The 12,933-nt window shown below is 40.9% G+C and overlaps 1 protein-coding gene across 3 annotated transcripts in view; it reads left to right on the plus strand.

Annotated features, from left to right (window-relative positions):
* The window catches only part of GLRA2 (glycine receptor alpha 2), a 170,807-nt gene that overhangs the window by 63,035 nt on the left and 94,839 nt on the right, over positions 1-12,933 (plus strand). For all 3 annotated transcript variants that reach the window (XM_019665938.1, XM_019665947.1, XM_019665956.1), the window contains 3 exons: positions 7,498-7,580; positions 10,242-10,379; positions 12,149-12,363. In XM_019665938.1, the coding sequence (XP_019521483.1) occupies positions 7,498-7,580; positions 10,242-10,379; positions 12,149-12,363 (436 nt within the window). The remainder of the gene's footprint in view (positions 1-7,497; positions 7,581-10,241; positions 10,380-12,148; positions 12,364-12,933) is intronic.

Genomic DNA, 12,933 nt, shown 5'->3' on the forward strand with positions numbered 1-12,933 from the left:
TGATGAACCAGCAGTGTTGCCATCCATCTCCCCCAAATCCCAAGGTCAACAGGAAAAAACAGGCTTCAACTTACTTGGAATTAACGAAGAGGGCTGAGTCTAACCATACTGCTTAGGACCAACCTAGGGTTTACGTTCAGCCCTAGACAATACTGAAAAAAAATATAATTTCTCTCTGGTGCCACAGCCACAATGTTCTGAGCTGTGCTTTCCATCCAGGGTCACCCTTCTATTTGATACTCTCAGCATCAAAGTCTGCTCTTGCGGATATCAGTCAGGAATCTGGGAATCCATTAATTCATATACACAAAGGAGGAAATGACTAACAGTACTTGAAACACTTGTCTCTCTGTAGATTTGCATCTTAATAGTCATGGGAGCCTTTAGCTAAATGACTATTAGTTGATTATATGCAGCAGTAAGAGTTGGAAGGTGTTTTAGCAAGGACATGCATTAGGATCTTTCTGGAATGCCTAATAATTAACACAGCATGAATTTTCAACCTTTACTTACGCGCAAAGCCTTCCCAGGTGCAGCCACATCTGTGCCTGCCCATGGACCTGGAGAACAGCTCAGGGCTGGAGGGAGCAGGACACTTTCTGTGCTTTATATGAGTAAGTTCAAAGCAGCTGTTTAATTACAGAGCTTTCAGAAGATGAGTTTAACATTTTTCATTCCTTGCCTGCTTAGCCAAACTTGGCTTTTGTTCTCTGTGAATCAAGATCATTTTGTGGGTACCTTGGGTTTTGATTCAGGAGCATTGAATGATTATTGAAAGTCATACCTCCCTGATAGACCCAAAGGGCTCTCTCGGGATTTAGGTCTGTAAGGGTAGGTTATCTGCTCTACCCAATCAGTGTGAGCAGTTATCTAGGCACCAAGGGAGTAATTAAAAGGCTTTTACTTCATTCAGCTCATGCATGTCTGATTTACATAATCTGAAGGAGTCTTTAAGTGAGGATCGAAAACAACTTTAAAAAGTTGAAGAATAAACACACAACTACTGAGATATATTCCATTACAAGAATATATATGTGTGTGTGTGTATATATGCATATATGCACGTACACATGTATATATGCATATATACACATATATACATATATAATATATATTTATGACATTAAACTATGAGCTCTTTCAAGAGAGAAGCTCTTCTTTCAAGTATATGATACACATGGTGCTCAATAAATGCTTACCCAAAATTGCGGAATGGATACCCTAGATGACAACTCAGGTGGAGTTCTGTTTAACATGAATCCCATCTCACCAAGGACCTGGAGTGGTCTTCCCCTGTGTTTTGTGCTCCTCCCTGACCAGCATCATGAGCTTTTGTAACTTTCTAGGTGAGGTCAATCCAATGCACGTTCAGCCAGCCCAGCAATTTTCCTTTGCCACTTCTCTGTGGCTGATTTTCTAGTCAGCGATCAGAGCCAGTGCCCTGACACACTGCCACCGCCTTGCAGAGTTCACTGCCTCACCCGGAAACCACCCTCCCCACCCTCGGAGCAGCCATCTCAGTTTTCTAGCCACGCCCACCAGTCCTGGCTGCCAGTGGACTAAGCCTGGTTTCACCCACCTGACTTCACCAGCATGCCTCTCCATTGTGACCAAGGCTATGGTTGACACCCCTTTGTCTCACTACCCCTGGTCCAGCCACTTAGAAGCCTGCTTGAGCCTAACTGTCCTGCCCTGCTTTCCAGTGGAAAGTAATATTTCCTGAAGGGAGTGCTGGTGCTACTGAAAAATTGAAGACCACTTTCTCAATCTTCTTTCCTATTTCCCTTTCAAACATTTCTCCTTTTAGTCTACCGTGTTGACAGTAACTAAAGGCAGCCCTTGGAACATGCTGAAACAGTGCTTCTTAAATTGTGCTCCAGGACACGAGCATCAGTATTCCGTGGGCAGCTTATCAAGAGGGCCTGAGCATCTGCATTCCCACCCCGCCCTGCAGATGACCCACATGCCCACCAGAGTTTGAAACCCACTCTGTTCAAGAGTATCTTGGTCAGACAGCCAGCCTGGCAGTGTCTTTGAATCCACTGACTCCCTAACTCTTCTCTCCCTCTTCCCATGTGTGGGTTGTATTAATGATGCACTTTTAACTTGACTTCTAAGTTGCCCCCAGGCTAATTTCACTTAAGGTCTCGATGGGTTAAGATGACACTCTAGTTCGGTACTTGATGCCTCCTGTCAAATCTCTCTGACATTAGAATGTCACATGGTTCAGAAACTTCAAGGTACAACTGAGAGGAAAGATTCAATGGCCTACATTGTACAATAAGGCTGTCCTTATGTTCTTGGGGAAAGAGTGGACTGTGTTCTAGGATGTTGGATGACAAAGCCCTATGGGGATAATGAATATCCCACCTATATGCCCAGATTGCCAGAAAGTTCCTCCTTTAAGAAGCATTGTTACTTTCACTTAAGGGATTTTAGCATACTCGAGAGTGCAAATTCACCTATAATAGGAAATCCTTTAAACTGGTCACCTTCACTTAGAGTTTAGAATCATAAGTTTTGAACAGCATGGGGTTTGGGGTGAGGAATGCAGCCCAAAGATTTCATCAAGGTCCAATAGCTCTTTATGGGTAATCTGGGTCAACCACCCAGTTCCCTGGATCCCATCAATGATGTTTGTACTCTGCGAGGCTGCGGGAAGACTGGAGGGGTTTCTAACAGGGAGGGTCATGAGAAGTCCGGATGCCTGAAGAAAAGTGAAAGGGGTCTCCCTGAGCAGGTGCAAGGCAATTAAGATGTCTATGACTCACTCCACTGGCTTCAAAGACAAAAGAGGATGATACAGTAGTAAAGGACTCTTCTGAGGAGGAGGAAATACGGTAGAGTGGAAAATAAGAAATGAACTTTGATGTCAGCTCAAGTTGCGTTCGCATCTAAACTTGGTCACTTACTGGTTGTGTGACTTTGGGAAAATGTCTGAACCTCTCTGAGCTTCCATTTGCTTATCTCAAAAACATAGAGAACGCTATCTGCCTTGTGTGACGGCACCCCATGACTGTAAAGTAATGACAGTGCTTGAGCTACAGCGGGTGCTGAGAAGTGTGACTATCAACACTATCATCATCATCACTTTGAAATTTCTCCCTATTAAGTATTTTAATCCTACAAGAACGTCACAGGTCCTGCCCTTTCTGATAGTGCCGCATACTGCTGAGGGTTTGTAATGTGCTGCAGAGTGTGCTAGACATGGTCCCCAAGCAAAGGAACAACAGCAATATAGTCGAGCTTTCTTGCTTCTCTGAAACACACAGAAGCATTCCCTTGTCCTTCCTTTCTGAACAAGACAGACAAGTGAAACCATTAGAATTAACTCCCCCAAAATAGTACGTTGGCAATCATTGCTTTAGGCAAGGTCACTCATTGTATTCCGACCTGAAAATTCATTTTCTCTCCAAATGGCTTTTTTTCTCCCAAGAATCTTTCACTGAGAATGGGCTCCCAATTCTAATACTACTAAGTTCCTTAAGAACCAGTAGTTCCTTAATGAATCAAGGTGTGCCTTCTGTCCACCATAATACTGTAGAATGAAAGGGTTGATTTGCATCCTTCTAGCAATATGAGAACAGTCCTGGCCAACGCGGGTGGACCGAGCTTCCTGGCTTTCCTTCAGCATGATTTGCTTTATGTCTAGTGGGAATCTGCTAGCAACTTACAGGAGGGGCCAGGCAAGCTTTGCTGGCTTCCTTGGCCTGTCTTGGAATTTGGCAAATCCAGTGGGCTCTGATGTCCAGGCTCCTTTCTTCTAAATCCTTTATCTTTTCCCATTTCTGCAGGGAAAAAGCATGAGATTCTCCCACAGGCCTTTAGGACACAGATTCATTCCTTTGTTCGACAAATTTTTACTGACTACCTACATTGTGCCAGGCACAGTTTTAGATGCTAAAGAACAGAGAGTCCCAGGCTTCATGGGTCTTGCATTGCAATAGAGGAGAAATAAGTAAATAAAAATGTAATATTTGATTTTACAAACTGTAAAAATAACGGCAACTGTTCACAATGTCTGCATCTATCAGTCATTTAAACTTTAAGTAAGGTACACACTCGAGAGCTGGTTTTATGAGCAAGGTGAACTGGAGAGTAGGAAGGAAGGGAAGTGAGACTGGGGGAGACTGACTTCCTATGCTTTGTTTTACTCTTGTGCCTTTAAAACGGAAATGTTTGCTCCAGCCTTCTTACTCTCAGTAAAGAAACGGGGACTCTATGTAAGGAAACATTATTCCTTGCCCTATGCAAACAGGAGCGGAGGCCTCCTGAAGGCCTGTCTGTCGGCCCCAGTGACAGTGGGGGATGTGTGATAATGCTTCCGGAAATGAGTTCTCTAACGAACATCACACGGAAGATGGGCAGCCTCAGCTCCCTGCCTTCATATTTTAGATGGTGGGAAAGAGGAGAGCAAATCTGACATGCTGTAGGCAGTGTCTGCCAGCGAACAGTCTGAGTTTCAATTAGAACACTTTCTGTGAGACCCGCCAAAAATAGATAGAGATCCAGAGTAAAGGAGATAAAAACTGTTCACGTTTCGGCATAGTGCTGTATGTGTCAGTCTTATTTGATGCAATTTCTGCATCTCTGTACACAATAATAAGCTCATTTCCCCCCTTTTGAAGGTTCTGGGGTGATGGGACTATTCTAAATCTGGATGCTTGTTAAACGGGTAGATCTAGGATGTAACAAGTCATCATGCTGCAACTTAAGATTTGTGTACTTTTACTGTGTTTAATAGTAACTTCACTGAAAAAGGAAAAAATAAGTAAAGGGCAAGTCTGCATTTTACACCTAGAGAGTGCGGTAAACTAGACATCATAAACTATGGCCTCTGCAGCCCGGGAAGGAACCGATTAGAGCTTTACAATCACTTCCCATTTCCTCAGCTGACAACAGATTAACAAACCACCAAGCTGTTAACTGTCCTCCTTGTGACTGGCACCCATTGGGTTCCAATACTAAACCTATCTAGAAAGGAAATTAGAAAACACTACAGAGGAAGGGAAATACCCTCTGAGTTCCCAGCTGAGACAAAATTCAGGGACAGTTTCATGCTTGGTGGGAATTTCTCTCAGTGGGCTTTTCCATGCTGGTAATAGTTTTGACCTCAAGAATTCTAGGTCCCTGTAGGATTGTTAGATCTGCCACAAAGGCAGAAATAACTGTGTGGGAAGCCTCTGCTCCCTAAATAAATGTGAACAGTTCACTTCAAAAAAAGGTCATATTCAGCAAACATATAGTTAAGAATATTAAAATCAGATTGTTTTCAATAGCATACAAAATAGTTCAATTCCATGTTGCATGCTTCTTAAGTTGGATTCATTTCCACTATTATTGCTTTGTAATTTCTCAAAAGTGGGAAATTTCCAGATTTTCTGATTTTGATTCACTTGAACTATGTGCATGCCTGCTGATGATTTTTGTATGACGAACATATTTTTGTTTGATGAAAATATTTCCTCTTTAAAAAATAGGAAAGAATAAATAGATTCTCACTGTGTTAATAACAATTTTAAACTCACAGATACTTTTGAGGGTTTATTCCCCCATTTAAAAAGTGTCCGATTTTTAAAATTTAATTACTAAGATTTTCATTTAATCCTTTTACTCTGCCTTTATTAAAGAGTTCATGATATTAATCTCAATAAAGTGGTGTTTTCCAAAAAATAAAGTTTTTTATGCTGGGAGAAAAATATAAATAGCTACACATATTTACATCTATGTCTCCAAATGAACTCTTTGATTGACAAACATGATTTTTCCTATCTAAAATGTTATTTTTAAGTCAGTTGTTTAGAACTCAAAACTATTTGTTTTCCTTTAGAAACATGGTATTTGTGTTCTCAGAATAGCCCACAGAAGCTAGATAACTTATTTAGCAATGAAGGTGAAATACTGTATGTTTACAGAAAAATTTAAATAATAAGTTTACAATAATAGCAGAAGATTGCTGAATAAAACAGCATTCTATAATTTTACCTTTCAGCTATTGTTTGAAGGCATGTTTAATTACATAAGACATCTTCAAATAACCTATACTTGTCAATACGGATAATGAACAAGAGTAAAAACAAAATATGAATCATCCCACCAACCAAAAATATCTACTAATATAGTGTTGTGCTTATTTCCAAGAATGGAAACATATTTTTATATAATTCAGATTACAATGCACTGTTTTATAGCTCGCTTTTCCCAACATTGTTGTATTTTCACCATTTTGAAGATTGTCAGCATAGATTCTTTGTGTAATCTCACTTCAAATCCCAAACCTTTTCTTTCTTTAAAATAAGTACGCCACTACTTTTTGTTCTGTCTTGGCTTATATAGAATGTATACAATGAAGCAGAGACAGAAAAGGGAAGCAGACGGGAGGGCAAGAATGAGCATGACAGCAAGGGACGTTTAGGTAGCAGTGCCCAAGTTAGAGGGGTCGATGGCTATATTAGATTCTTCAGAGAAAAGGAACACATACTGGAGCAGTGAACTTTAGACTCACAGGGATTCCAGTATTGGAGCTAAATGGGAATAAGAATCATTTTACTCCATCATTTGACAAGGAGACGAATGTTTATCAAGTTTAAGGTCTTGCTTCGGGGACAGAGACAGTTTGAGGCAATACTGGGGAGGGAACCCAGATATGCTGATTCTCAATCTTAATTTCCTTCCTGAAAATCTGAAGTATAGAAAAATGGAACAGCAAGAAGTATGCACCATCTCCTTGAGGACTAAAAAAGGAAATGCTGGAAAAGAGATGGTGGCTCAAACAGAATCCTGATATAAGGCTTGGGCAGAGCTGGCTGGAGCTTGGAAATGGGAAGAGGCAAAGGGGAGAAAGTAGCCCCTCTTGGGTGCAGAGAGGTGAAAACTATGTGCAAGCCACTAGCCTTAAATGCGTTCTTTTTCAGCTCAAGGATTACTTGCCCCAGATTTGTCAATATCCCAGAATGAATGCTACAATATATTGTTAACCCATCCATGTAGATTAGCAAATGAAAAGAATGGAGTTAATTTGCCCATTTGATGGAAGGAGAACCAATGCTTATAGCAACCAATTATGTTTATCACATCAGTTATTGTCCTTGAAGCAGTCAAGTCCACCTGTCCAAAATATAATTCTAAAACAGTATAAGTTTTATGTCTTTTGGGCATCAATATGGGTAAGAGCCCAGTGTCCTCGGTACACTATTTCTCAGTGCTCTTGTTGATTCTAGAATAAACTTGAGACTGGTGCCACTGAGGAGGTGGGAGTCAGAGGCTGTAAGATGGGAAATAGAAAGGGAGTATAATGAAATTTTACAATGTTTTTAAACTTTACCAATGACTACTGGTCATTTGAAAAATAAAAAGCATTGCCCTGAAAGCTTAGATTTCATTATTTGAATCAGTGTCACTTTGGTTTACTACTAAATGTAATGTTGGTTTCTTTCTCAAGAATCAGACCTCACAGATTTAAAACTTGTTTTTCTTCCTTTTTACTGTTTTGCTAAGACTCACCTTGACCTTATCCTGTCCCATGGACTTGAAGAATTTTCCAATGGATGTCCAGACTTGTACAATGCAGCTGGAGAGTTGTAAGTCACCACTGCTGAAATGACTGCCTGCTCGTTTTAACCAATAACCTGGTTCTTTTAGTGCATCATTAAGGAGAAAAGACCCATAAGACTCATTTTCTACCTACTTCCAACTCCCAAGTTCCTAATGAAAGGACAAGCAAAAGTGCATGTGCATGGCTCATATCCAGTGGAGCATAGAGAATCTTTCAAAGTAAAAATGCCAAATAACTCGCCCTTCCTCACCAAAGAAGCCTGATTGAGTAAGCTTTCCTTTGAATGAAAACATCTCCTGGGAAAATTAAGATTGTTAGTCATTCAACCTCTATAATGAGTTACTCTCTAATCAGAAAATTGTATTTCTTTCTATGTTATGCTCACATAGACCATCACCACAAAGGCATTTTGGCAGGAAGAGGTAACTGATTTGAGGACAAAATACAGGAGCCTTTGTCAAAGGAGGATGGAAGAATGAGGGCCATGAGATGATAGGGAATGAGGGGCATCTCCCTTAGATGGGCAGTGGACGCACAAAGGCATGGTGGAGGAACTTTGCCCCCTTTAGACCCTAGCCCTGATGCCACGGAAATCTTTGACACATGCCATAAGTTGCTGATGCCTCCAAGACAAGAGCCATGACATTTTTTTCTGGCTTGCTCTGTCAGTTTCTCTGTTTGCAAAAATGCAGAGAATAATAAGTCCTATTGACCTACAGGGATGTCATGAGATTTAATGAGGCTGGAGCAAGGAAATAGTTTTAACTTCTTGGTTTAGAAAAATAATAAATAATATTAAAAGATACACTGACTATTATTAAAAAAGAGTCAGCGACAGGGTTTCCTTCTGATCATTTAAAATCGCCACCGATTTCCCTTGACACCTCCTACAGAAATAAACAAAATAATGAAGCAGCTTTGTTTCAAGAAGTTGTCAGGGATAAAATGAGAATTTCTGATTTGTAATAAACTTTATGTATTCTTTTCTCCCCTACTGCCACTTCTCTTGAGAAGAAAGTTAAGAAAAACATTTTCTTACATAATGATTCCTTTTCCCTGTCTTCTCTACTGCTCCAAACTCAACCCTGCCTCAACCCAACATTTATTTTCTCTATAAAACTGCAACCATAGCTGTCACCTGAGGTCTCACCAAGGCTTAAAAAACTCCAATTAGTAAATATGGTTGGTCCTTGCAGGACCCAGAAGTAGTACCATCAAAGAAGGAGAGATACATGTTTACCGCTGACTTTGAATGTGAAGGGGAGAAATTACTCATCACTTCTCTACCCTCATGTTACCTCCTCCTTCCCCACCTCTTCGCCTCTTCCGTCTGCCCCAGGCTGCAGCTTCAGGGTGGCTGACAAGGACTATTCCTGTGGCGGCCAGCAAGCTCGCCAGGCAAGGACACGGGTGTTTGATGATGAGCTTCTAGTATTTGCTGGAGAGACCCACGAAGGACTCATGCAGCCTGTAGTAAAAGAGATCGGGCTGGCCATTCACGCCTTAGAACATCAATGCTTGTACAGGGTCCTCTGTAATTCTTTGCTTTCCATGTTAGTTTTTTGGCTTTGAATGGAAAAGGTGGTCCAAAGAAAGAGGAAAGTCAATTCCAATTAACTTTGCCATTGATTTCTGGGTAGCTTTGGTGAGTCACTAATTTGCAGTAAACAGTTATAAGAATCTATAAACTTAAACATGCGGAGATTATCGGCCAACCAAAACCTCACTTAATATCCCTGTCTTCCTCACGCTCGTTTTAGAGTTCACATATCACAAACAAAGGGGGAGGGGAGAGAAACAATGCCTGAAGGAAGAACAGTCTTCATTTCTGGGGTACAGAAAGATCCAGCAGCACTTGACAGATAATGACCTAGTTAACAGGACTTTGGAGGCTAAGAGCTAACTTTGGTTTTGAAAACTGATCACAATCTTACTTTGGATAGTTAAGCAGTCATATAACAATATCACCTTACATAACACAGAATGGTTTACTTCATGTTAACCATTGTGATGAGTGGGCCTGTTTAGCAACACAGTATCACAAATGAACATGCTTGATTTGCATATTTCTGCAACTCCCTCGTAAGTTACCTGCCTATAGCCTTCACTACTTGCCAAAGTAACTGAGGATTGACCTCAGTTACTTCAACAGAAGCTTTCCGAAAACAAAGCTAATAGGCCCAAGGAGAGGGGTCAAACAATGGGGATGCTTTAGGCAGGCCCGTGATGAATGCGTTCTCATTAAAAAAATAAAAAGAAAAATAAACACATAAATAAATAAATAAATAAAAATAATGATTTTCATTTGAAATACTAAGACTGGTCCATGAATTGTATTGTCTTATTGGATTGCCACAGACATAGCTCTTTCAAGTAAAGACAGTCTTCAAAGGATTTTCATGTTTATTTACTTGTTTATTCTTCAGAAAGATGTAGTGAATAAAAAGGCAGAAGGAAATGGACGTTTTAAATTCCATTCTCTCATTACACAGAAAAAATCATTCAGAAAGAGCTTGCTGTCTTCAGTTGTCATGATGATTGCAGCTCTTTTATTAAGAATGCTTCTGAATTGACTGAGCACGTGTCTGCTGTAGACCATCTTCTGATTTCTTTACATGGCTAGCTAGACTTTCAAGGTCTCTTGGAAAGATGCATTCAGTTTTTCACTATGATTTGCTTACTCCAGTTGGGTACACGATGAATGACCTGATATTTGAGTGGCTAAGCGACGGTCCAGTTCAAGTTGCTGAAGGATTGACCCTACCCCAGTTTATTTTGAAAGAAGAGAAGGAACTCGGCTACTGCACAAAACACTATAACACCGGTAAGTGTTCTTTCAGCTGCTACACCCAGGTGGGCTCCATCTGCAGCTTGGGGCATACATCCCATCACGGTAATTGCTGCACACTCGTATTTACCAAGAAAACAGAGCTACAAGGCAAGGACCTGGGCTTGGCTCCAAACCCCCTCAACAGATAAGATACCGATACCCTCTGAAATAGGTCAAAGAGCACAGCAGAGAATTTTTGCAAAATAGACAGAAAAGGAATGAGATGTGGGCATCTTTTGCTGTTTTCTTGCTGACCATGAGTCTGAGGAAAGGTGTCCGAGGCCTTGTAAGTGGCACAGGAAGTGTATAAATCCTGGCCGGTTCCTGGCATCCACTTTTGCCATTGGATCCTTGGGTCAGTTTGCACTCTCCAGCTTAGTGGAGGGAGGAATAATCACACAGGCCTTTGTAAACCCAGAAACACAGCTGTTGGGCTCTGCAGTCCTGGACAGTTATAGGAGTTTGGATGAAGATCAGCTGGCAGGAATTCAGCTGGCTCTAAAGGCATGCATTGTCAGCAGTGCTGACAGACACATGGGGTGGCGGGGGCCCTGGAGGGGAAGCAACAAGTGGGCATCTGCTGTTACCTGGAAGATGATGTGTGCCCAGTAAAGCTGATGGCTTTTCCTAGGAATGTCCCAGTGTTGATACCACATGGCAGATCATGGCGAGGCAATCAAGGTGTGTCCAGTGACGGCTCCAGGTCCCTCGCTGAGCAGAATGCTCCATAAACACTTGTTTCACAGTCAACAGTGCTTCCTAGGAAGTAACTCACACCTGATTCCAGGGGGTTCCTCCTGACCGAGAGGAATCCAATCCAATCTCTGATAACTTGTGTGGGCTAAGCCAAATTATCTTCTGAGGTTCTAACTCCAAGCCAGTTGAAGAGGGAAAACCGTGGTAAGGGGGAGGAACACCTATCTCTTAATAGTATATTAAAAGTTTTTTTTTTAAGCTGAGCCATCCTGCCACCTGTTGGCAGCTCAGTGGCTGCTCAGCTCAGGCCGGGAATCGAACCACTGTTGCTCAGAGCTCAAACTCTTGAGTGAGCACTTAATCAACTGAGCCACTTGGCTGGCCCCAGTATATTAAAAGTTTTAATGGCTTTATATGCACTGTTTTTTATAGGCAATGTAACACTGTAAACAAATTCTAGGAATATTCTAAATGCCCTCGAGCAATTACTCAGAAGGCTAGGAAATTTTTATACTGACTGGATTATATACATGGCTTACACAAATGGGTATTTTTCTCTTGCTATTGGTAACACAAAAACAGATTCACAATTATTCAAATACTTTGGGAGCTCCATTCGAACTTTATGACTTAGGAAGGAATGGTTTCAACTATTACATATATTACATGTTATATATTACATGCTATACATATATGCTGTAGGTTATATATTATATGCTATATATTATGTATTTTATCCCCATGAAATGTGAATATTTTATTTATACTGGTCAGTTTATGATAGTCTTGCAAATTCTGAAGCTCTGTGTAAATAATCAAGACTTAGAAAATTAAATATGCCACATGATTTTGGTCCAGTGACTCTTTAAATCACTCATTCTCATAGTCATTCCATTACTGGTTAAGTTGGAAATGGTTATGTAGGGTGAATGGTTTGTGCAATCTTCCAAATCCATCTGTAATAATCTTGGTGTGTTTTTTTAATTTTTATTTTTGAATAAAGTGAGAGGCTGGAACAGGCAAGATAAACTTAAATTGCCTTTTATATCACCATTTCCTGCTTCCAGGAAAGTTTACCTGCATTGAGGTTAAGTTTCACCTGGAACGCCAGATGGGATATTATTTGATCCAGATGTACATCCCCAGTCTGCTGATAGTCATTTTGTCCTGGGTCTCCTTTTGGATAAACATGGATGCAGCCCCTGCCAGAGTCGCGCTGGGCATCACCACAGTCTTAACGATGACTACTCAGAGTTCAGGTTCCAGGGCATCGCTGCCAAAGGTAAGAAATCTCCTCACTTGACAACAAGTGGCCTGAGAGTTTGTCAAAGGTCTGTGGGCTGGAGGATTCTGAGAAGACAGAACTGTCTGTCATCCTGTGGCTCTGTTGTAGCTACAAATGCAGTGAGAGAACAAAGAGCCGAGTTTGAGGGAATCAGAGCTCTGAGGACATGGGGCAACGTCATCATCAGATCAATTATTGGAAAGAGGAATTGGGGTGCAGAGAGAAGAGAAATGAGCAGAGGCAGATGAATGCTCAGTAATTCTGTCTGAGAAGCCATTAAGTGCTTCCGACCTCACGTTGTTTATGAGCCATGAAGCTTGCAGGAGTTGGAGTAAGATTAATGCAACTTATGTTGTTTTGTCAAGTATTTATTGGTGAAGCTATTGTGATTCGTATGCTCAGTAAAGTCATTTACAGTAATCAGTTTGAATTGAGCTCCTGGAAGTTTACACAGAAAGGCCATATCTATATATCTATATCTATATCTCTATGAGATGAACATATAATATTAGGGTGCAGCAAATCACATATGTGAATCGTTGCTATGCCTTTACCTTAATGGCTGAG

Source organism: Hipposideros armiger, unplaced genomic scaffold (assembly GCF_001890085.2).
Source record: "Hipposideros armiger isolate ML-2016 unplaced genomic scaffold, ASM189008v1 scaffold_13, whole genome shotgun sequence".
Classification (NCBI taxonomy): Eukaryota; Metazoa; Chordata; class Mammalia; order Chiroptera; family Hipposideridae; genus Hipposideros; species Hipposideros armiger.